The sequence below is a fragment of the Pseudophryne corroboree genome, chromosome 6, assembly GCF_028390025.1.
Source record: "Pseudophryne corroboree isolate aPseCor3 chromosome 6, aPseCor3.hap2, whole genome shotgun sequence".
Classification (NCBI taxonomy): domain Eukaryota; kingdom Metazoa; phylum Chordata; class Amphibia; order Anura; family Myobatrachidae; genus Pseudophryne; species Pseudophryne corroboree.
In genome coordinates, this window is record NC_086449.1 from 359,635,892 (window position 1) to 359,662,473 (window position 26,582).

At 46.0% G+C, this 26,582-nt stretch overlaps 1 protein-coding gene across 1 annotated transcript in view; it reads right to left on the minus strand.

Moving 5' to 3' along the window:
* LOC134935281 (ciliary microtubule associated protein 1A-like) overlaps positions 1-7,675 on the minus strand; it is a 44,224-nt gene extending 36,549 nt beyond the window's left edge. Inside the window, exons 1-2 of the mRNA XM_063930441.1 lie at positions 7,567-7,675; positions 881-1,002 (exon numbers count right to left, since the gene is read on the minus strand). Coding sequence (XP_063786511.1) covers positions 881-983 — 103 coding nt within the window. The 5' untranslated portion in view covers positions 984-1,002; positions 7,567-7,675. The remainder of the gene's footprint in view (positions 1-880; positions 1,003-7,566) is intronic.
* Between the last annotated feature and the right edge of the window lie 18,907 nt (positions 7,676-26,582).

Consider the following 26,582-nt stretch of genomic DNA (forward strand, 5'->3'; position numbering starts at 1 on the left):
ACATTTTGAACGTATACTCTAAAAATCCCATAATAACATATGTAATACAAATAATAATAAAGAAGCCATTGAAAAAATAGGATGACATGAAAGTAAAGACTCTGTTTAGTTACAAATATTCAGTATATTGTAGAAAGCTCTTAAGAGTTAGGCCTTGCCTAGGTTTAGGCTGCGGGAATGGGGAGGTTTAAGTTTAGGCTCCACCGGGGAGGGTTAGGCTGCTGGGGGGGAGGGAGGGTTAGATTTAGGCTGTGGGAAGGGATGGGGGGGAGGGGAGGAGGGTGGGTTTAGGCACCACCGGGGAGAGTTCGGCTTCTGGGTGAGGGAGGGATAGATTTAGGCTGTGGGAAGGTATGGGGGGAGAGGGGGGGGGAGGGCGGGTTTAGGCACCACCGGGGAGGGTTCGGCTGCTGGGTGAGGGAGGGTTAGATTTAGGCTGTGGGAAGGGATGGGGGGGGGAGGGCGGGTTTAGGCACCATCGGGGAGGGTTCGGCTGCTGGGTGAGGGAGGGTTAGATTTAGGCTGTGGGAAGGGATGGAGGGGGGCTAGGTTTAGGTACCACCAGGAAGGGTTAGGCTGTGGTAGGTGGAGGTTTGAGCTGCAGTGAGAGAGGGTTAGGGATCAGGGTTAGCTACCTCACTCTACAGGTGCCGGGATTCCCAGCGCCAGTATGTCTGCCATCATCCCAACCACCGGGATATCGTATGTAACCTGTGACCGCCACCCCATGATAATCGCAGCACGTGAGAAGTACACTTTAGACGCATGTGTAGTGGCAAAAAAAAAAATCGCTCCACTGTGTACAAAATCAGCATTGCATCCATCTCTGAATCAGGCCCTAAGACAGAAATGTATTTTACTTACTATAAATATCACTTACCGGTATTTCCTGGAAGGGCATACTTAGGACCTGGACTGTTATACATGCCCGCAATTGGGCCACGAGGTCTGTGGGGCTTCCAGGTGCCAAGCTCCGTGTTCATTTTTTATTAATGTGTAGGTCTATAGAAATGGAAAAAGAATGTATTTATTTCATACATACATAAATATGGTAAGTAATGGTTTAGTTTATAGGTACACACATATGGAACAATTAATAGATGAAAAGTAAAAGAGAAATAGATGGGATGCGTTTCATTTGCTGGCTGTCGGGATACCAACGCCGGAATCCCGGCAGCCGACAATGCCACCAGCCGGAATCCCTGCAAAACAGGACTATTGCCACTCGTGGGTGTACACGACACCCATGGAGTGGGAATGGAATATGTGGCGATCGCAGCGACCCACTCAGCCCACAAGGGGACTGTTTGCGCTCACCCCGCTGCCGGCATCCCGCCTGCTGGTAAATCTTATCCGCATTGACCCAGCTTACCCGTTCATACCGCACTGTGAACCGGGTTGAAAGTGCTCGCTACCCGAGTTGAAAAACCAGGTCACTCGACCCAGATTATTTCAACTGGCCCCTTTCAGACTGCGCCACAACCCGGGTTGCTGCGTGTTCACATGTAATAACCCGGGTTATTGCTGGTGGGTTGAAAGGGGTATGAATCAGATCTGTCCATTTAACAGTGATCAATGATACACAAAAAAAATACATCTACGTGTGGGGAATGTACGTACACTTGAAGAATGTACGTACATGTAGGACGTCACACGGATAAGGTATGTACAGTACATGTAGGACGTCCCACAGAGAATGTATGTACAGTACATGTAGGACGTCCCACAGAGAATGTATGTACAGAACATGTAGGAAGTCACACAGAGAAGGTATGTACAGTACATGTAGAAAGGCACACAGAGAAGGTATGTACAGTACACGTAGAAAGGCACACAGAGGAGGTATGTACAGTACACGTAGAAAGGCACACAGAGAATGTATGTACAGAACATGTAGGAAGTCACACAGAGAAGGTATGTACAGTACATGTAGAAAGGCACACAGAGAAGGTATGTACAGTACACGTAGAAAGGCACACAGAGAAGGTATGTACAGTACACGTAGAAAGGCACACAGAGAAGGTATGTACAGAACATGTAGGAAGTCACACAGAGAAGGTATGTACAGTACATGTAGAAAGGCACACAGAGAAGGTATGTACAGTACACGTAGAAAGGCACACAGAGAAGGTATGTACAGTACACGTAGAAAGGCACACAGAGAAGGTATGTACAGTACATGTAGAAAGGCACACAGAGAAGGTATGTACAGTACATGAGGAAGTCACAGAGAAGGTATGTACAGTACATGTAGAAAGGCACACAGAGAAGGTATGTACAGTACATGAGGAAGTCACACACAGAAGGTATGTACAGTACATGTAGAAAGGCACACAGAGAAGGTATGTACAGTACACGTAGAAAGGCACACAGAGAAGGTATGTACAGTACACGTAGAAAGGCACACAGAGAAGGTATGTACAGTACATGTAGAAAGGCACACAGAGAAGGTATGTACAGTACATGAGGAAGTCACAGAGAAGGTATGTACAGTACATGTAGAAAGGCACACAGAGAAGGTATGTACAGTACATGAGGAAGTCACACACAGAAGGTATGTACAGTACATGTAGAAAGGCACACAGAGAAGGTATGTACAGTACACGTAGAAAGGCACACAGAGAAGGTATGTACAGTGCATGTAGAAAGGCACACAGAGAAGGTATGTACAGTACATGAGGAAGTCACACAGAGAAGGTATGTACAGTACATGTAGAAAGGCACACAGAGAAGGTATGTACAGTACATGAGGAAGTCACACAGAGAAGGTATGTACAGAACATTTATTATTTATTTATTTATTTATTTATTAACAGTTTCTTATATAGCGCAGCATATTCCGTTGCGCTTTACAATTAGAACAACAGCAATAGAACAAAACTGGGTAAAAACAGACAACATGTAAGCAGTCACACAGAGTAGGTATGTACACTACATGAGGAAGTCACACAGAGAAGGTATGTACAGAACATGTAGGACGTCACAGAGAAGGTATGTACAGTAAATATAGAAAGGTACACAGAAGGTATGTACAGTACATGAGGAAGTCACACAGAGAAGGTATGTACAGAACATGTAAGCAGTCACACAGAGGAGGTATGTACACTACATGAGGAAGTCACATGGATAAGGTATGTACGTGTAGGAAATCCCACAGAGAAGGTATAAGCAGTACATGTAGGAAGTCACACAGAGAAGGTATGTACAGTACATGTAGGATGTCACAGAGAAGGTAATTACACTACATGAGGAAGTCACACAGAGAAGGTATGTACAGAACATGTAGGACGTCACACAGAGAAGGTATGTACAGTAAATATAGAAAGGCACACAGAGAAGGTATGTACAGTACATGAGGAAGTCACACAGAGAAGGTATGTACAGAACATGTAAGCAGCCACACAGAGGAGGCATGTACACTACATGAGGAAGTCACATGGATAAGGTATGTACATGTAGGAAGTCACACAGAGAAGGTATGTACAGTAGATGTAGGAAGTCACACGGATAAGGTATGTACGTGTAGGAAATCACACAGAGAAGCCATGTACATGTAGGAAGTCACACAGAGAAGGTATGTACAGAACATGTAAGCAGTCACACAGAGGAGGTATGTACACTACATGAGGAAGTCACATGGATAAGTTATGTACGTGTAGGAAGTCACACAGAGAAGGTATGTGCAGTACTTGTAGGTAATCACACAGATAAGGTATGTACATGTTTGGAGTCCCACACAGAAGATAAATGTACATGTGGGATCTCCATCTCTTGCAGCACAGTCTATAAACAATTGTTGCCAATAGTCACCAAAGTGATTTGTTTACACAACAGAATTACATCTGCTGATACCTACTTGTGTAAATCATTTAAGGTGGGTACACACCTAAAGATATATCTGCAGATCAATCAATCTGTAGATATATCTGCAGAGGGTACACACTGATCAACCACCACCGCCATCTGCAGATACACCTGTTGTTGAGGCCAATTAATCTTTCCTCTGTACACACTGACAGATCCTCATCATGAAATGTGCCAAATCTTTCTGTAATTTACATAATGGTCTGACCTTCTACAGAGCACACAGATAAAGGAACAGCCTTTCTTTTCTCTGTGTTCTCCCCCCGTCTCTCTCTAAATGTGTATACACACAAAATGATTATACCCACGATGTAGGCGTTCCCGATCGATTGGAATGACACATCGTTTACATTGTTCTGTGTGTATGAACAATAACGATGCCGATGCGTGCACCAGCCGCAGTTCTTTTGTACATGCAAGAAGATCTGGGGCTGTCATTAGCGGTGCCCCCCCAATGTCGTAAGTCGCTACTGGCATCGCCAAGTGTGTATGCACTTGCTGATTCCCCCCCCCTTCCCCCCGCTGTCCACGTTATGTTGCTCAGTGATACATTGTGCCATGTGTAGGCACCATTACTCTTTCCCTCTCCCACTGTCTCTCTCGCTCCCACTGTGTCTTTCTCTCCCCCACTGTCTCGCTCCCTCCGTCTCCCACTGTCTCGCTCCCTCCGTCTCCCACAATCCTTCATGTTTCTGAGAAGACAAATTATAACTAATATATAACTAGTGCGTGGAACTGACTTGCCTCCATAAATCCCCTTAGGGCACACGCTGGCCAAGGTTGGTAGGGCACCCGCAGATCACGGTGCCAGCTGGTGGGGTCTCCCAATGTCAATGTCACCTGCTGGCTGGGGCACCTGCTGATGGCATCTTTAGGTCACTGCTCACAGCAACAGCAGTCGCACCACCACCCACCCCCGGTGTCAGAGCTCACCAGCACCTGCTCACCTCCCCACCCTTGATGGTCACAGCATTGGCACCAGCTCCCCTTCCACCCCCCCCCCCCTCCCCCATGCATAATGTCTGCTGCAAGACATTAATCCTAGGTAGTATCCTATGCGTGCCCCGACACATGGCATGCTGGGTGTAGGGATCAGTAGGCAGGGGCAGATTCTGATGGGAAACCAGCCTGGGAGATTTATGGAAGCAGCCCTAATGGGGAAGGTAGGGGATGTCTGTTGAGGGGGTGGGGTTTGTTGACGGGGCAGGATCACTCCTCAATGGGCCTGATTCTGACTTGGAAGCAGTTGTGGCCTTTTTGCTGCAACTGCATCTGCAGCGTTAGGCTAATGTTGATACAATACCCTTTCCTGGTTTACATCCATGCATCCAAATATGCAAGGACTGGGACGCCCACTTTCAGTCAACATCGGTCGCACCATTGAAACTTTCACCAGCCCTATGCTAGGTTCAGATCATCCGCCCAAGTATGGCCTCCAATGTGAGCATTTCAGTGTCTCTAAACGCAGACACTTTCAGCAACACTCTAATATCATGCCCTTACTATGCTACATCTGATTAGCCAACCTCATGTAACCGCCTAGGAACAGCCAACACATTTCTAATACACTCAAATATTGCTGCACAAGTCCTTCCCGTTTCTGAGGTAGTATCCCAATCTGACTCAGTCACAATTATGTTTACACGTCATTGGCCTACGCTTTCTACCCCCTTCCCTCGGTATCCGGACTCCAGGTCGACAACAAAAAGGTCGACACACCATAGGTCGACGCCAATTGGTCGACACGCCTTAGGTCGACACGGACAAAGGGTCGACATGGACAAAAGGTCGACAGGAACAAGGTCGACATGAGTTTTTCACAAATTTTTTCTTTTTTGGAACCTTTTCATACTTAACGATCCACGTGGACTACGATTGGAACGGTAATCTGTGCCAAGCGGAGCAGAGCAAAGGCACCATGCCCGAAGCATGGCGAGCGAAGCATGGGGTTCCCAGTCACTATACGAAGAAAACAACACCAAAAAAACATAAAAAACTCATGTCGACCTTTTTCCATGTCGACCTTGTTCCTGACGATCTTTTTTCCATGTCGACCTAAGGTGTGTCGACCAGTTGGCGTCGACCTAAGGTGTGTCGACCTTTTTGTTGTCGACCTGGAGTCCCAGACCCTTTCCCTAAGGACGTCTTGCGTTTTTGGAGAAATCTTAAATCCCTTCTCTACACTGTCTGAACTCAGGAGACTTATGTTACCTAATTAGGCTGTTATGTGTAGTCTTATGACAGGAACTTCAGTTGTATGAGTAACATAGACACATGTGGGGACCGGGTTCACTACGGCTGGCCGGCGGTCGGGCTCCCGGCGACCAGCATCCCGGCGCCGGGAGCCCGACCGCCGGCTTACCGACAGCTTGGCGAGCGCAAATGAGCCCCTTGCGGGCTCGCTGCGCTCGCCACGCTACGGGCACGGTGGCGCGCTACGCGCGCCACACTATTTTATTCTCCCTCTATGGGGGTCGTGGACCCCCACGAGGGAAAATAAGTGTCGGTATGCCGGCTGTCGGGCTCCCGGCGCCGGTATACTGAGCACCGGGAGCCCGACCGCCGGCAAACAGAAGACCACCCGTGGGGACCAGGTAATGATATATATATGTGTGGCATGTATCAGTTGATCAGAGACTATATGGAAGATTTGGTCTGACTTCCTGTCAGCTAGAGAGTTGATGATGCACACAGGGGCAGATGTATTAAGCTTGGTGAAGTGATAAGTTGGAAGGAGATAAAGTACCAGCCAGTCAGCTCCTAACTGTCATTTTTCAAACACAGCCTGGGACACGGTAGTTAGGATCTGATGGGCTGGTCCTTTATCACCCTGCTGGAGCGCAGCTGCTGTGTGAATATACTGTACGGTACATGCTGGAAAATTGTATGCATCAGCCTATAGCAATACTGCATACCTTCCAAATGTACCTTTTTGGCAGGTACAGTACCTTTTTTTTATGGTCTGTACCTTTTTTTTATGGTCTGTACCTATTTTTTACTCCATTGATAGTATAGGAAAGGTAGTGTGGCCACGTCCCCTTTCCTAATTTGTGCCGATTTTTATGTGTAAAATGTTGGAGGGTATGATACTGGTAACTCACTGCCAATGTTCCACAAGAGGGACTGAAATGTAAAACTGTTCCATACTCAATGTTTTCTGTATTAGTATATCATATCTCCCCCCCTCCCCTCACAGTCAGATACATACACTAAAAAAATACCAACAACAACACACATACACACACACACACACACACACACACACACACACACACACTCACTCACTCAACACTTCAACAAGGCATTCTTCTGTCCAGTGTTGCAGGGAGAGCAGAGCAGAATATTCCATTTTCTGGCTGTAGTACAGACGACCTGCACTAAGCGTTCATTGCACTCAATGCACTGTCAGCAGTCAGGTAGGCAAGTATGACACACACACAGTCCCTGCTAACTCCCCACCCCCCACCTCTCACAGCCCTGGCCTAACTCTGCACGCCCCCTTGCCCAGCATAGGTCACAGCTCCACTGTCTGGGCACCCAGCATTGGTAGAACTACATGTCCCAGCGTTTGCTGCCATCCTGGTTTATGTACCCGGCCAGAGGCCTGTCGGATATCGATGTGCCCGGATAGCATTCCGAGCTCATTGTACAGTGGCTGATGTAAGTGTAATGTGAGGGCTACAGCTGCTGTGCGTCTCTCACCTTCTCTCAGCTCCGGTGATGTTACGTCTGAGCTCTGGTGTTCTTGGCTCCCAGCTGGTACACTGTCCAGGCCACCAGTCTTACCTGTGATATACAGTAGCTGGCCATTGTTGCATCATAGTCGCGTCATAGTCACTCTCTGGACCGGACCTCATTCCGGAACACCAGACAAGACCTGCTCCCTGCAGTTTATAAGATGAGAGAATAGTGTGAAACCTAAAATGGTGAACTAAAAACGGCTTTGTTGTGCATGAGCAAAAAGCATATGACAGCATAGTTGTCATCACAATGGTGGGCAATCTTACATAATAACAAAACAGCCCCAACACAACCTCAGCATACCTACTGTACATCAGTTATCCAAAAATGCCCCCACGTGCTCCTGACTTTCTCCACATGCTATGCAGAGCTCCCAGCTGCTCCAAAATGTCCCCACAGGACGCTGACTCCCTACGACAGTTGGATCTTACAATTATCACCACTCTATATGCTGCCCCTCCTTCCCCACATACAACTCCACAAGACGCCTGTTGCACAAACTTTATCACTGTCTTGGAGTGGGCACAATGTCTTGTGTGAGTGATCCCTTGTGTAAGCATACCTTTAGAGAGGCAAAGTAAATAACTAAAAAATAACTTCTGAACTGCGACACTAATTAAGGACCTGATTGTAGATATGTGAAATAAGCACATCTATGATCAAATTCTTTGACATGGGGGGGAGGGATAGGGCGCCCAGCACACGGCAAGTCCGCCCCGCGTGCCAGATCCAGCCCCTCCCCCGCGCAAACATGTGAAAGCATTGCACGGCGGTGATGCTGTCGTATGTACGCTACGAAGGCAGACATTATTATGCTCATTGCTTGTTACTGTTGAATTTATGTTTCCTGAATGTCCTGTAGTTTGTTTGCTTTGTAATTTGGTCCTTGGCATTTTAAACATTTGAGCTACGGAATTTTATTAAACATTATAAATAAACAATGATAATTCAGATTTTTCAAATCAATTTCATGCAGTAAACCTGTACAAAAATAAATATTCTCCAAATATAATGATTGTTACTGCTTCATATGGGATCAGTATGAGATTCCAGGATCCTGGCGGCGAGCGTAGTGTGTTCCCTCGTGGGCTCGCTGCGCTCGCCACACTTCGGGCCCGTGGTGAACTTTGGCGCCACAGGGTTCTATTCCCTCTTGGATGGTGGCGTGGACCACCACCCAAGTGGGGAAACCATCCGGCGACGGGACTCTGACCGCCAGTATTGCAGTTGGTGTTGGGATTCCGGCATCGGTATATTGACTGCCAGGATTCCGTCTGGCGGTCAATTGACTGCCTCCCCCTCATATGTGTCCTAAATTAATCAGGACTTGTGTCAGTACCATCTTTTTTACGTGTCACTTTTTGTGTTTGAATATTTTTAACATGAGTATTTATGTGCTTATAGAGACATACCTGCAGTGAATGTGCCTGGATTATTATTATTTTTCATAAAAAATTTACAATGGATTACATACGGGATCCCAATGCTTGGGATGCCGGCAGTCAAAATACAGACTACGGCATCCTGGTGTTCCAGATCCCGACAGTTGCTCGTAAGTAATCTAACCCTGATCCCTTAACCCCCAAACCCACCTTTCCTACAGCCTGACCCTAACTCCCCCTACCCGCAGCCTAAACCTAACCCTTCCTTCCCCGCAGCCTAAGCCTAACCCTCCCTGGAGGGTGCCTAATCCTAGCCGCCCCCCCCCCCCCCCTGCAGCCTAAACCTGACCTCCCATCCCCTGCAGCCTAAACCTAACCTCCCATCCCCTGCGGCTTATCAGTGTGGCGTCCCGGCAGTCTTCAAACAGGATCCTGGCGCCGGCATTTCAATTAATGACGGGATACAGGCGTCAGCATTCGTACCCCTCTGAAACATTGCAATATTTCCAGATATATGTAACCAGTTCCAGTAAAGAACACCAGCACTGACGCACAGAGCATATCGCTTCTAGTGGGACAGGTACGTAACAATTATATTGTTTGTTACTGCCTCACGCGAAGTTCCAGGAGATAAAATAAGCCAAGGCACAAAGTGCCACTAACATAACAAGCTAAATTGTCTGCTTCATGAGATACAGACCCAAAAACTGTTCTTACCTGTATGTTCACTGTAGAAATTCTGAGAATCTTTTACCCGCCATTGCAGCTCCTTACTTTTTACTATAAGAAAGTTGTTATTTAGTATCTTCTCGTGTACAGCCTATGAAATAAAATAATCAGATAAAAAGTCAGAATTCATAGAAAGCGTTACAGGTCTATAACATATATGAAATACTGTTATGGGCATGACAAGGGTTGGATCAGTATATCCAGCACTGAACACCAAATAATGATTTTTTTATTGCTTTAAATTATCAGCAGAAGAATTAGGTCTAGAAGGTGAAATCTCCCACTGATCACCATCATCAATTAAGACTATTTGCTTTTTCATGGCTACAATACCACAGCTTTCTTACCCATCAACATACACTTATACCATGTGTACAGTATTACCCCAATCACATCGCACAAATTACCCGGTATCGACCATGTATATTGCTGGGTCGACACGGGTCACTGTGCGATGTGAAAGGGGCCATGGAGAATTCCCGGGTCGACTGGCCTGGTAATTCAACCCGGGTTATAAGAAGGGTTATTCCTGGGTTGAATACCGGGTCATTGGCAGTGTGAACGGGTTCCCGGGTCGATGCGACCAGGGACCAGTTCACTACATAGGGAGAGGCGGTGGGGAAATTAATCCATCTCCCAACGCCACCTCCGCCCCCTGCCGCTATGGCAACTGACCCGGAAAATTGCCGGGTCGGGAAGCCTGCTGTTAGGGTCCAATGTCGGATCCCATTCGGCATTGGAGATGTGAAAGGGGTAATATGTGGTGGGCATTAAACCAACTTGACCTGCCACAGTCCACTAATAGTAATTCACCACGGTATCTGTATGTTGAGCTGTAACATGGGACAGGCAGCTGGCCGAGTATAGGGGTCATTCCGAGTTGATCGCTCGCTAGCAGTTTTTAGCAGCCGTGCAAACGCATTGCCGCCGCCCACTACGGAGTGTATTTTCGCTTTGCAGAAGTGCAAACGCTTGTGCAGTAGAGCGCCTGCAAAATCTTTTTGTGCAAAACAAGACCAGCCCTGTAGTTACTCTTCGTGTGCGTTGATTCCAATGACAGAGGGACGGCTTTTGACGTCACACACCCACCCAGCGAACGCCCAGCCACGCCTGCATTTTTCCAAACACTCCCTAAAAACGGTCAGTTGCCACCCAGAATCGCCCTCTTCCTGTCAATCTCCTTGCGATCGGCTGTGCGTTTGGAATCGCCGCTAGAACCAGTGCAAAACCACAAAGGACTTTGTATCCCGTACGAAGCGCGTGTGTATTGCGGCGCATATGCATGCGCAAATTAGCCGTTTTTTTCACTGATCGCTAAGCAGCGAACAACGGCAGCTAGCGATCAACTCGGAATGACCCTCTATGTCTGTAACCATGGGTCATAATAGCTGTGTGGCTTCTCTAACCCAACGCTCAAATAAAAAACATCCCTAAAATATTTTGGTCTAAAATACAGTATACGTTTAATAGGATTTGCCTGTAAGCATTGGGCCTGTCTGTCATAACTGCACTCCGTGAGTAATATAGTGGGATTTTACACTGCACTACCACCTAGTAAAATCACCTTTCCAGTTACTTCAGCAAATCAGTTTAGTTTGTCGGGTGTGGTACAGAAGATAGACAGTCATTAGGTCTACATCGTAAGGTCGACAGGGTCAAAAGGTTGTCACCAAAAAAAATCTATATATATATTTTTTTAATTTATTTATTTTGTGTTTAAAAAAAATGTTTTACCCAAATTTGTTGAAATGCGTTCGCTTGCCACGCTTTGGGATCAGTGACTCGCTCCGCTCTGCTCACCACGAGGTTACTAAAGGTAACAGATTGTGACATGGATAGTAAAAAAGTTGTAAAACCATGAACAATAAACCCTCTAAAAAATGTGTCGACATATGTGTGTCAACCTTTGTCATGTCGACCTTTTGACCTTGTTGACCATATGGTGTCGACCTATTGACTATCTATCTGACACTATCTATACATTGGAACCCCAGTTTGTCAATGTAAACTGACAGGAAAGAAGGTGCCAGTAATGCAGAAAAGTGGAGAAGCCCCAGGTAAAATGCCTACATAGGAAAGCTCCAGTAGCTCCGCCTTAGGGGGTTGGGTAAAATATTTCTATAGCAGTTTTCCATAAGACATTACAATGTAACAGACAAAAGGCTTACTTCAGATATAACTGGATGGGCCACAGCATCAGGCTTGATTACAGCTAGAGTAAGCTGCAGTGAGCGGGTCCAGCGGAATGTGGCCATGATGAAATGTAGACAGAGACAAAACCTGTTGGGAAAAGAACACATATGCGTCACACATACAACAAGAATCTATACTCAATACAACTGATTTTAATGATATTTTCTAGTGATCACTCTATGTGCCGGGAGCTTTCAGTGAGGAAGGAATAATAGGATTTTAATACCTACCGGTAAATCCTTTTCTCTTAGTCCGTAGAGGATGCTGGGGACACTTCAAGAACCATGGGGTATAGACGGGATCCGCAGGAGACATGGGCACTTTAAGACTTTAAAAGGGGTGTGAACTGGCTCCTCCCTCTATGCCCCTCCTCCAGACTCCTGTTATAGGAACTGTGCTAAGGGAGACGGACATTTCGAGGAAAAAGGATTTATTTTGATTTAAACTAAGGTGAGATACATACCAGCTCACACCTCAAACATGCCGTACAACATGGCATTCAACCCAACGCATGCAACGGCATGAATAATGACAGCAACAGGCTGACTATAATTCTGGATTTGTTGGATGGGTCTGTCTTAATGGGCGGGAGAGTGCGGACGACTATGCAGCATCGAATGAGCAAACATGAGGTCGTCATCAGCCAGGGTATCAAACTTGGAAAACTTAGCAAAGGTGTTTGAACCCGACCACGTAGCTGCTCGGCAAAGCTGAAGTGCCGAGACCCCTCGGGCAGCCGCCCAAGATGAGCCCACCTTTCTAGTAGATTGGGCCTTTACAGATTTCGGCAACGGTAGCCCAGCAGAAGAATGAGCGTGCTGAATCGTATTACAAATCCAGCGAGCAATAGTTTGCTTAGAAGCAGGATTTCCAATCTTGTTGGAAGCATATAGGACAAACAAAGCCTCTGTTTTTCTGGTGAGAGCCGTTCTGGCGACGTAAATCTTCAAAGCTCTTACAACATCAAGAGACTTTGGAACCGCCACAGCATCCGTAGCCACAGGCACCACAATAGGTTGGTTAATGTGAAACGAAGAAACCACCTTCGGCAGAAATTGTTGACGAGTCCTCAATTCCGCTCTATCCGAATGGAAGATCAAATAAGGGCTCTTGTGAGATAAGACCGCCAACTCTGACACTCGCCTGGCCGACGCCAGAGCCAAAAGCATGCCCACTTTCCAAGTGAGAAACTTTAACTCAACCTTACGCAAAGGCTCAAACCAGTGAGACATAAGGAACTGCAAGACCACTTCAAGATCCCACGGCGCCACAAAGGGAGGGTGGATATGCAGCACTCCCTTCACAAAAGTCTGAACCTCGGGAAGGACGGACAATTCTTTCTGAAAGAAAATAGATAAAGCCGAAATCTGCTCTTTTATGGAACCCAATTTCAGGCCTGCATCTACGCCTGCCTGCAAAAAATGGAGAAACCGACCCAAGTAAACTCCGCCGCCGGAGACGCTTTGGTTTCACACCATGAAACATATTTCTTCCAAATATGGTGATAATGTTTTGCCGTAGTCTCCTTCCTAGCTCTAAGGAGAGTGGGGATGACCTTCCCGGAAATACCCTTCTGAGCTAAGATTTGGCGCTCAACTTCCACGCTGTCAAACGCAGCCGCGGTAAGTCCGGAAACACACAGGGCCCTTGCAACAATAGGTCCTCTCTTAGAGGAAGCGGCCAGGGATCTTCCACTAGTAATTCTTGAAGATCCGGATACCAGGCCCTCCGCGGCCAATCTGGAACGACGAGTATCGCCTGAACTCCTGTTCGTCGAACGATCCTCAGCACCTTCGGAATGAGAGGAAGCGGAGGGAACACATACACCGACTGAAACACCCACGGAGTCACCAGGGCGTCCACTGCACTGGCTTGGGGGTCCCTTGACCTGGAACAATACCTCGGAAGCTTCTTGTTGAGGCGAGACGCCATCATGTCTATCAGAGGAATTCCCCAACGCGTTGTCACTTCTGAAAATACCTCTTGATGAAGAGCCCACTCTCCCGGATGGAGATCGTGTCTGCTGAGGAAGTCTGCTTCCCAGTTGTCCACTCCCGGGAGGAAGACTGCTGACAGAGCGCTCACATGCTGTTCCGCCCAGGGTAGGATTCTTGTGGCCTCGTCCATAGCCACCCTGCTCCTTGTTCCGCCTTGGCAGTTTACGTACGCCACCGCTGTTATGTTGTCCAACTGGATCAGGACAGGGAGACCCTGAAGAAGGTTCTTTGCATGCAGCAGGCCGTTGTAAATGGCTCTCAACTTGAGAACATTTATGTGGAGACAAGATTCCTGGCTTGACCACTTTCCCTGGAAATTTCTTCCTTGCGTGACTGCGCCCCAGCCTCGGAGACTTGTATCTGTTGTCAGCAGGACCCAGTCCTGAATTCCGAATCAACGTCCCTCTAGAAGGTGAGAGCCTTGCAGCCACCACAGGAGAGAAATCCTGGCCCTGGAAGATAGACTAATTTTCCGGTGCATGTGCAGGTGAGACCCAGACCATTTTTTCAGCAGATCCCACTGAAACACCCGGGCATGAAACCTGCCAAACGGAATGGCTTCGTAAGCTGCAACCATCTTTCCTAGTACCCGAGTGCATTGATGAATCGACACACTTGTCGGCCTCAGAAGCTCCCTGACCATGGTCTGGATTTCCAGAGCTTTGACCTCCGGAAGAATCACTCTCTGTATCTCCGTGTCTAGGACCATGCTCAGGAAGGGCAGCCGAGTGGCCGGGACCAACTGAGACTTTGGCAAATTTAGTATCCAACCATGATGTTGCAGAACCGACAGGGAGAGATCCACATTTTTTAACAACTGCTCCTTGGACCTCGCCTTTATCAGGAGATCGTCCAAGTACGGGATAATTGTGACCCCTTGCTTTCGAAGGAGGACCATCATCTCTGCCATTACCTTGGTGAAAACCCTCGGGCCGTGGAAAGCCCTAACAGCAACGCCTGAAATTGGTAATGACAATCCTGCACCGCGAATCTCAGGAAGGCCTGATGAGGAGGGAATATTGGGATGTGTAAGTAAGCATCCTTTATGTCGACTGACGCCATAAAATCCCCCCCTTCGAGGCTGGAGATCACCGCTCGAAGAGACACCATCTTGAACTTGAAAGTTTTCAAGTATGGATTGAGTGATTTTAGGTTCAGAATCGGCCTGACTGAACCGTCCGGCTTCGGAACCACAAAGAGGCTCGAATAGAACCCTTTCCCCCGATCTGACGGGGGAACTGGCACCACGACCCTCTGTTGACACAACATTTGTGTCGCATCCCTTACTACCTCTCTTTCGAAAAGAGAAGTTGGCAAGGCCGACACGAAAAATCGGTTGGGGGGCATCTCCTGAAACTCCAGTCTGTACCCCTGGGACACTATGTCTAAGACCCAAGGATCCAGAGCCGAATGAACCCAGACCTGACTGAAGAATCGGAGACGGCCCACCACTGGTAGGGTGGACTTGATAGAGGCAGGGGAGGACTTTTGGTCCTGGGTGCCTGACACTGCAGGCGACTTCCGTCCCCTACCTCTACCCTTTGAAGGAAGGAAGGAAGGACGAGCCCTTACCTCTTTGTATTTATTAGGCCGAAAGGACTGCATCTGCTGATGGGGTGCCTTCTTCTGTTGTGTGGGAACATAGGGAAGAAAAGATGACTTACCCGCCGTAGCGGTCGACACCAGGTCAGCCAGGCCATCACCGAACAAGACACTACCCTTAAAAGGGAGAGCTTCCATATTCTTCTTGGAGACGGCATCAGCATTCCATTGGTGAACCCACAGCGCCCTCCTGGCCGAAATCGCCATGGCATTGGCTCTTGATCCCAAGAGGCCAACATCCCTCGCCGCATCCTTTAGGTAATCTGCAGCGTCCTTGATATAACCAAGAGTCAAAAGAATATTATCTTTATCAAGAGCATCCATATCAGAAGCCAAATTTTCAACCCACTTTGCAATAGCACTACTCACCCATACCAGCAGGTCTGGGAAATGCACCAGTATTGACGAAAATGGACTTCAATGTCGTCTCCAGCTTGCAATCCACCGGATCCTTGAGGGAAGCCGTGTCAGGAGACGGAAGCGCCACCTTCTTGGACAATCGCGAGAGAGCTTTGTCCACATTTGGAGACGACTCCCATTTTTCCCCATCGTCAGAGGGAAAAGGATATGCCATCAAAATTCACTTGGGAATCTGCCACCGTTTTTCAGGCGACTCCGAAGCCTTTTCACAAAGCGCATTCATTTCATGAGAGGGGGGAAATTTTACCTCAGGTCTTTTCCCCTTAAATAAGCAAACTCTTGTGTCAGGAACGGCAGAATCCTCAGATATACGTAAAACATCTTTAATGACTATAATCATGTACTGAATACTCTTGACAACACGTGGATGCAAGGAAGCCTCATTCAAATCGACATCGGAGTCAGAGTCCGTGTCGGTACCTGTATCTGCCATCTGGTTAAAAGCACGCTTCTGTGACCCTGAGACTGTCTGTACCTGAGACAAGGCGTCCTCCACCGACTGTCTCCATGTTTGTGTCTGAGAATCAGATTTATCCAGTCTTTTAGACAATAAAGCCACATTTGCATTCAGTGTACTCAGCATAGTCATCCAATCAGCAGTCGGCTGTGCCGACAGACACATACCTAAATCCTTTTCTGCAGTCCCCATAACTTCCTCCAGGGAGGAACACCCAGGCTCAGACATTTCGACACCTCGTGCCGACACACTCACACAGTCCACAAGCCCGGGGACAGACCCAAAGAGAAGCCCTTAGGGAGAAACACAGAGAGGGAGTATGCCAGCTCACACCCCAGCGCCCATACACTAACACAACCTAGTAATATTATCAGCGCTGTTAACATAAATGAAAAGCACCAAATTTATGTGCCCCCCCACCCCATTTTTCCTCCCTGTGTACTTGCGGGAGCGTGGAGGTCCGGGCCAGCGTCTCTGCAGCACTGTAGAGATACAAGAAAATGGCGCTGGTGAGCAATGTGCGGCTAAGCCCCGCCCCCTTCCCGGCGCGCTGTAGCCCGCTAAAATTTGAATCTGCACACTGGCGGGGGTAATCTATACCATGTCCGGACACCGTATAGTGCTTTATTGCCAGCCAAAAACCCCAGTAACTGCTGCCCAGGGCGCTCCCCCCTAGCGCCCTGCACCCTGCGAGTGCCGTTGGTGATGTGAGTGGGAGCATGTAGCACAACGCTACCGCTGCACTGTACCTCGTTACTGAAGTCTTCTGTCGTCACTGAAGTCTTCTGTTCTTCTAATACTCACCCGGCTTCTGGCTTCTGTGAGTGGGGTGACGGCGCGGCTCCGGGAACAAGCAGCTAGGCGAACAAAGTGATCGACCCCTCTAGAGCTAATGGCGTCCAGTAGCCTAAGAAGCAGAGCCCTTAACTAAGAAGAAGTAGGTCTGACTTCTCTCCCCTCAGTCCCACGATGCAGGGAGCCTGGTAGCCAGCAGGTCTCCCTAAAAATTAAAAACCTAACAAAAGTCTTTCTAGAGAAACTTTGTAGAGCTCCCCTAGTGTGTGTCCAGTTACTCCAAGGCACAAAGTCTAACTAAGGTCTGGAGGAGGGGCATAGAGGGAGGAGCCAGTTCACACCCAGTTAAAGTCTTTTTAGTGTGCCCAAGCTACTGCGGATCCCGTCTATACCCCATGGTCCTTTTGGAGTCCCCAGCATCCTCTAGGACGTAAGAGAAAAGGATTTACCAGTAGGTATTAAAATCCTATTTTCTCCTTACGTCCTAGAGGATGCTGGGGACACTTCAAGAACCATGGGGTTTATACCAAAGCTCAAGAACGGGCGGGAGAGTGCGAATAACTCTGCAGCACCGATTGATCAAACAAGAGGTCTTCCTTAGCCAGGGTATCAAACTTGTAAAACTTTGCAAAAGTGTTTGAACCCGACCAAGTAGCTGCTCGGCAAAGTTGTAATGCCGAGACCCCCCGGGCAGCCGCCCAGGATGAGCTCACCTGTCTGGTAGAATGGGCCTTCACAGATTTCGGTAACGGCAATCCAGCCATAGAATGAGCTTGCCAAATAGTATTACAGATCCATTGATAATGTCAATTTATTACCATTAAACATAAGCTATGCACTATTACGGACTGAGTACGCTATTTGCACACTGAGTACCGTAAAGGTACGCACTTAGCGTAACAGGCGCAACGCCGAGAGCGCGATGCACGAGCAGCACGTGCGCACACAGAGTAATATGCAGTAAACCTTGTCAATACACCACTGTAATAATATGCTTATACTTTAAACCTCTATAGTCAAGTAGCGTGACGATGTAACACTGATAAACCTTAACAATGCTTATACACCTTAAACAAGTAAAACTGGTTTAAAAGCCCTGGCAGGAAAGTGACAACACAGCACTGATTTGTATTGGAAACCACAGGGGTTCTAAGGCCTCCGTTGACTTGAGTATATTTAAAAGGTAAAACAATACAACTTATACACTACAATCTAACATAGAAATCTAACAGAATAACAGAGAAATAACAGTGGCTACAGTGGCGAACAATGGCTACAGAGAAATATACATACGTGGGGAATCTTTCGCATGCGCAATCTGGAATCCAGCCCTCAGCTATTCAGGTAGAAAGCCTTCAGAGACATGAGGCTGGCCAGGCAACAGTGGTCTTTATAAACACAACATACATTCACAATACAATGGTACCTGTAATCTTATTGTTCATTGGACACAGGGATGTGTCTCTTCATTACAGAAAAGGTCATAGGTGGCTTTGAACAGGTGGGCTGTGTCTTTCCCCAACTGCTCTGGTGGGAGGCATCCTCTGGATTCCCCCCGCATGTGTAATTAACAGCAAATACATTTAAAGTTCATAAACTACTTCTGTACATAACTATACGCAGGAGCGAGCGATCCTTTCCTAACTAACACCAAAATGTTAGCTTCAAAATACCCTACAGCTGGATACTAAACACCACCGTCCAACCTTTATCTGACCCTTCCTATCATGTAAAGAGGAATCTCTCTGTCCAGGAACAGGTTAAACTAAACATACTCGCTGACATTGTCTAGGGGAATATTAACTACAAAATGCACTATATGGGTTAAATATGTTACGATCGAGTCGCACGCTACACGCTCACAAACTTTGCCGTATTTACACATCCCATGCGCACAAGACGCTGGAGCGTCCCTTACGCAACTTGCGTGTATGTGCACGCATGGGGGACTAGGTGCACGAACAGCGTGCGCATGCACATGGGATTAATACAAGGCATACGCATCATGATATTTTTCCGACTTCGACAGTCCACCCTTTGGCAGTCAACAATAACTGCCACTATCTAAATAATCAAGCAGAAAAATATACACTTCAATGAAATACCTATAAATGATTGGGTAGAGGGAGGAGAGGAGAAGGTGGGAGTTGTATGATCTAGTGGGATAGTAAAAGCATGTATGTATGAAATCCATGTCTGAGGGGCATGTATCATCATGCCGTACATGTTTTAAATAAGCTTCGAGGTATTGCGAAGTATACATTGAATCCTTCTTATCCCGTATTAAGGGTCTGTGGATGGGCTGACAAACTATACCAAGCTCTTTTCGGCTTTTGGTTACAACAAATGGGGGAGCACATTTAGTTGATGATATATGGGGGGGGAAACATATGTGGATGCTAATATGTGAATGTCACCTGTCGACTATGTGTGATACTACCTAGAGGTTGTAGAGATGAAGATAAGAAACATGTGTTATAAATACATTTCTGTGGTTATGAGTGTGATTGTCCTTGGGCTTCTGTTGAAATCTTGTCCGGATTACTGTATCTTTGCTGTAAGTGGTAAGCAAAGTTTTTTAAGTGTCCATAGAAAGTTAAAGTCACTAAAGTATCTTGCAAAGTCCGTGCAAAAGTTCATCAATGGTCTGTAGAAAAGTTAATCAAAGGTCTGTAGAGATGTGCGTCAAAATCTTCTTCCAGGTGGATGTTTTTTACATTGGAGAAAAACAAAGGAGAAACGGGTGAAAGAAACGGATCGTGGAATCATGTCTTATCACAACATTGTCTCAATTGATGGGCCATAAATTAAACCAGTTGTTGTTACAATGCCCTCGCTCCTCAGACTCATCACTTTGGTACGGCGCTTGCAATGCATTAAAGTCCGAACACATCTGAATATCAATCCAATCATTATGACAACTCCCAGGATACACAAGAGAAATTTTCCTACATCCATGATAACGCTTTGAGCCCATTCTCCTAAACCTGAGAACCAATTACGTGGGTTCAACCATGAAACCCAGCCGGTCAGTCATTACCCACAGCAGCGAGTGTAAGATTGTGCCTCCTTCGAAACTCCCACTTCAATTGCAAGATATAGTCCATCTTTTGATATATGACCTCGGTCGGGTCCTCAGTGCTGTTAGTAATATATGTACAGCACTTCACACCATACTGAGTTGCTAGGGTGACACAATACCCGCCTGTTACTGCTGTTAGGTAATTGAGAACCATCCTATGCTGGATCAGTTCCGTTTTGTAGGCTTGCAACTCCCTCCCAGTATACCTGAACGTGCCATCATACATTTCGTGATATTGTCTATCAGGTCCGCTAGCGCATTAATATACCTAAAATTTATAACTCCTCTGGCGGTACGGGTGATATCTATCGCGAGTAGGAATTGAATCCCGGTGGATTTGTGAATCAAATCAGAGGCCGGATGCTCTGTCCTCTCTATAAGGTGTCTTTTAACGATGTGTTCGTAATGAGTGAGTGTAAGGAGCTTGAGCATTGCGGTGAATGTCTTTCATTTTATTATGGGTAATGGTCATTACTTCGGGCAATACTTTTCCAACGTAACACAATCCCTCTGAGTTTGGGGCAAGGAACTTATACGCTTTTTCCCCGCATATGAAATATGCGTCATCAGGGAGAACATATGGGACAGAATATGACATAACCATATTACAAACCTTCCATGTGAAAAGTCCTATCCCTAGCTCTCTCATCTGCTCAGTACACGTATCAGGCTGTATGATATGCGCACAGTATCTTGGTGATACTTCTCCATCTCGCATGGTCCTACTTCCTAGAGTGTACCTATACCGAAAATATTTCCCACCGTTGGCTATTTGGCATATAAGTTCTGAGTCTACGGGCATTCTGTTGGCTCTGTGTGAAAATGCCATGGTTTGATTGTTCCATGTCACTTCCCAATTTCCCGGCTTTCAGGGATTGGAAATGTTAAAACATACTAAGGACCTATCCACATGATATTGGTGGAGCTTCAAACTAGGAGGACTAGAAATATTAAATCTCTTGTCCACCGGCCTCCCACCCCTTAATTCAAGTACCACACCTATCGTTAAAGGGTATGGTACTAGTCCTGACTTGCTATGACCTTGAGGTACTTGTGAGCACACCCAGCAGTCTGTCTGATTTAAAACGTTTCCCACTAATGAGTGATGGATGCCGGTCCATGTTGATATTAAAGCTGGACTGACATCTCTTGATGCACCCGTCCTCAACTATATTTTCACAATTCCTACAGATACAGTTCTCTTCAGCTAACAATCCTTTACAATATCTTCTAGTGTCATGGCTACCAGATCGTTTTCTGATACTCGCCTTTGCTCTGTGATTGTGTTGCTCTTGGAATCCTACAAATCCATCCTTGTCATCAGAACCCATTCCAGACCCTTACTCGACCTCTCTGGTACTCTCACCGAAACAGACTGCTCTGGTCAACATCAAGGTCAACAGGAAAACCCGGAACACAGTCTCTTGGGGTAAGTCCATCTTACAGGAAGAGAAAAGGAGAGTGGTAATGGGAGGTACAGAAAATAATAGAAGGGAAAGAAAATTTGTACGATAACTGCCTCTAGTCTTGTTGTTCTTCTTGCTCAGATGCCATCTCAACAGTGCTGCCTCTCAGTCTTCCCAAAACGGACACTCCAGTGACACGCTGTTCTCTCCGAGTCAGCGACTTTCTGTAGGGAGCAAAAAATCTTGCATTACCATTTGTTTAACTGTTGTGTGACATACCATCCGTAGAACATGAAAAAACAAAAAGAGAGAGAATAATAGAAAAAGAGAAAAATTGTCAGGTTTCCGTTCACCATCAGGCTGTCACACCAACATGTCCACTGGTATTCATGCACAGTCTCCTTTCATCAGTATTTCCCCTTTCCACCCTCTGTGCGTGGCCAAGCACAGAGATGCCGGTAAGAAATACTGGGTTTTGGGCAAACTTCTGGAAGAAAACCGAGTAGACATGTGACGTTTGAGCTGTAATTCTGCTGGTGAACGTCAGAGATGAGAAACAGAAACTTTTACAGGTGAATCACAGAGTTTACCTGGCCGCCCCTGTATCCACAAGAAATGACCTACCAACTACATCAACTGTGACCTCAGGTTTACTATCAAGGCTGACAATCAACTTCACTGGCTGCAGACTACAGGTGTGGCCCAAAATTTTTCCTATATGATCCCTGATTACAATTAAGTGTGTCATAACTTTGCTCGTGTTCTTGTCTAGGGGGTCTGACTTTATGTGTGCTGTTACAGTTGCTGGCATAATGCCCTTCCCTTTTACACAGATAACAAACCCTTGGCTTCCTCCATGAGCCAGGGGCCTGGGGTTTTGGTCGAGTTGATGCTTCTTTCAGTGCTTGGATGCTCATCACCATCAACCGCTCTCCCTGTTTCTCCCTGGTTCTTTGGATATTTTGGTCATGCTCGATAGCGGACTCTCTTAATGCAGCCACCGAAATACCTCTCCAGTTAGTTTGAGTGGTTTGTACTCTGGTTCTCAACGTTTCCTTTAAGCTGTTCATTAATACGGACACCGCTACCTCTCTATGATGTACACTTTCCTCAATGTCCGCGATCCCAGTGTATCTAGCCATTTCCTGCAGTGCTCGATGGAAATAGTCATAAGCAGTTTCACCTTCCTTTTGTCTAATGGAGAAAATTTTTGACATGCGGTTAGATCCTTTCTGGGATCGGGAAATTCAGACATAATTGTTCCTAATTCTGTCCGGTACCAGGGACAATGCATTGCAATGTTCCTTACGGGAGTGACTCGCTGAGCGTCAGTCCTCCCATTGGGGACTGCGATCATCCTGACAGGATTTAGTTCAATTACACCATCTTGTGTTGATTCTACAATGTGAGGTGCAACTGTCTGTGCATAATGTACACTACCGTACTTACCTGTGGACACGACCTCACCTGACCCTCCGTTAGGGGGCTTTACTACTGCCCTTACCGATTGGGCCGTGCCCACCTGGGTGTCTTGTATGGTGGCTGCTGGAGAAAATGCCGACATCGTGCTGGGCTCACTTTCTTGCTTGTAATCCTGAGGGAAGTTTAACATAGGTTGCAACTTGCATGGGTTAGAACTTGTACATTTGTCAGTTTCATTCCTATCATCATTAATACATTTATTACGTTTACTCTTATTGTCATTAATACATTTATTAAGTGCACTATTATCATCATATACCAGTATGCCATTCTCTGTAGCCATTGTTTCTCCCGTTATGTACGGTGGTTGTGTAGTTGCCATCAGCTTCATGTTAGGGTTGGGACCAGCTGTGTAAGCTAGTTCCCTCTGTATATCACCCTCCTGTTGCCATATATTTAAACAGTTTGTGTGTCTAATTCTTCGTTTTTGGGACTTTATCAGACAGATCCTAAGCCTTAGATTATGTAATACCTCTGTGTCAAAGCTACCTATCCCAGGAAAGGGTGCTTTATCCCCCACAGTCATTCGTGTCCATTCATCACAAAAGGTCTCAGTGTGGGGACCATACTTCCCCCACATTACTAACCGAGCAGACCCCCGGGGTCTGAAAATTTCTGCAGCCTGAACTCTGACTGCTAAACGTCCCTGTGTTGTGCACTTGGCTTCCATTGTGGACCTTTTTAACACAGAAAAAAACTTCCTAAAATGCACCAAACACAGTAGTCTACGGTGGAAATCCTTTAAGCTCTTCCACTGAACTTCTTCTGCTCCGAGTATCCCCGGTCCGCCTTCTAGCAGACACGTGTAGCCGTTGCAGGCCCTACCTCTAGAGATTTTCCTGAGAGACCAGCAAAAATTCCCTAAACTTTTACTTTACACAAATCACGCTTGCATGTGCTCCCTACAACACGTATGAGGGCAAGATTTACGCATGGATATACGACCTCATATCACGTTGCGTTATTGGTTACACATACAACCGTGCGGTCCAATCGTACTACTTATAGATACTTGTTATCTATAAATGGTAGGATCATTGGAGTCTTCCTACTGTGCTCCAAAACAGCCGAAGCGTAATACCACGAAAACTTTATCACACTCCATCGCACGTGTACACCAGGACCGTGCTCATCACGTATTCACCTAGACTGTGATTCACCAAGTTTCACCAAGACTTCACCAAGACTTCACCAAGACCACCAAGCGGAGTTCAATACACTCATACCGTTTTCAGCCCACACTATCATTCTATAGTTTTCTGATCAGAAAAATCCTTTCCTGTTAACTGATAGCCTTCCCCAGAGGTAATACAGAAAGTAAGGTATTTAAACTAAATATTGGACACTGATCAATTTGTGCTATTATCGCGTGACTACCGTCTCGCCTAAACTGAAACAATGCTATCGTGTGATTTGTATTTAGTAGAAAATACGCCACGTGTGTAGGCCTTTGCGTTGCGTACGCAGTCCCGCACGCTGTCCGGGACACGTGTACAAAGGCCGGATACGCCCGCCGCAATACAAATAACACGCTTCTATAAATGTAAATGATATTCAACTATAATCACTTACCCACACCACACAATGTCTCCTGTATAAACCTTTATAACTGGGCCAGGCGGCGTGTGTGTTTTACATGTACTCTCAAATATTACTTTATATTTTTTACTAAATAGCAACAAATTTCCTCAGCACGGGTCAAAATGTATCTAATAATCAATGCTAATGGCAACAAGCGGGTAGATATGCAAAAGTACACAAGTAAAATACAGGTCTATATGAATCTAGTAATCAATGCTTCCAATAGTATGATTCATATTGGATAGCCATCTTGCAGAACATACAGATGTGTCCACATACATCTTTGCTATATCCCACCATGTATGGAACAGTTTGTGATTTTTCTGAACTTGCCTCTTTAATATGTTACTTTATACATATTCTATTATGGCAAACAACATTTTTAAAATGCATCCACTCGCTACTCGTGAAAAACAGCTTAGCCGTGTTTTGCATGTTGTGCCAAATTTGTAAAAAACAAACAAAGATGCAAGTGGACACATCTGTACATTGATGTAAACACACACATAATTATAATATTATCTCTATGTACCCATTAAGTGCTTCTAATTTGCATATGAATGCTGTGCTTTTGACTGTCTGTGAAGGTGATTTTTCACTGCCAGGAAAAAGCAGTTGCACAGGTTAATTTGAATTTCAATGGCTATCCTACAACAAGCAGAGTTTAACTGAATCCTAGAGGTAAGGAGAGCAAAAAAACAAAACTTTGTTTCTCTCTGTGTGTCGTTCCTAAATCAAATATTAATTTTATTGTTAACTTTCATTAAGCCCCATCTGAAACTATTTGTAATTGATTATGACATGGGTTAAATAAATGCATTGGTAACTCATAAATGGTGATTTCTTTTTGACTAGGGACGGCTGATTATTCCTGAGCAGACTGAAAATCAGCCATTTAGAAAAAAATGACTTTCCCAAAATGGCCGCTGCTCCTCCCCCTTCCACATTCATGAGGGTTACACAAAATGGAGGACAGATCATCCGGCTTCCTTTGTCACAAAAAAAAATCACCATGCAAGCCCCTGAAGTTATTTTAGGCCTGAGTTAAAAAAAAACACCATATCAAGAATTTTGCAGCAACTTTTAAATATACTTTTAAACCTACTTAAACAGATAAGCAATCCAATCTGAATCAAACACAATATGAGTCATTTGAACCTTGTTTTGCAACAATATAATCAGATATGCAGAGTACAGGTGTATGCTTGTGTTACGTGTGTTGCGTGCGCAATTAGCGCCAAACAGAAATTTTAACAGATTTAAAACAATAGCTTTATGTTCTTACCTTTCTTCGGATCCCACCAGCATCCCTTCAGACCAAGCGGAGCAGACGCTTATCTAATCAGCACCAGCGTATCTCCGACCAAAAAGGTTTAACAGGAGATACCTTCCCGCCCTTTGCTGATGGATAAAGTCTGCCTTGTCCTGCTCAGCTTGTGGGTATGTGGAGAACCGGACGAGTCCCCCAATTGATGTCAATTTATTACCATTAAACATAAGCTATGCACTATTACGGACTGAGTACGCTATTTGCGCACTGAGTACCGTAAAGGTACGCACTTAGCGTAACAGGCGCTATGCCGAGAGCGCGACGCACGAGTGGCACGTGCGCACACAGAGTAATATGCAGTAAACCTTGTCAATACACCACTGTAATAATATGCTTATACTTTAAACCTCTATAGTCAAGTAGTCAAGTAGTCATCCTCTGGATTCCCCCCGCATGTGTAATTAACAGCAAATACATTTAAAGTTCATAAACTACTTCTGTACATAACTATACGCAGGAGCGAGCGATCCTTTCCTAACTAACACCAAAATGTTAGCTTCAAAATACCCTACAGCTGGATA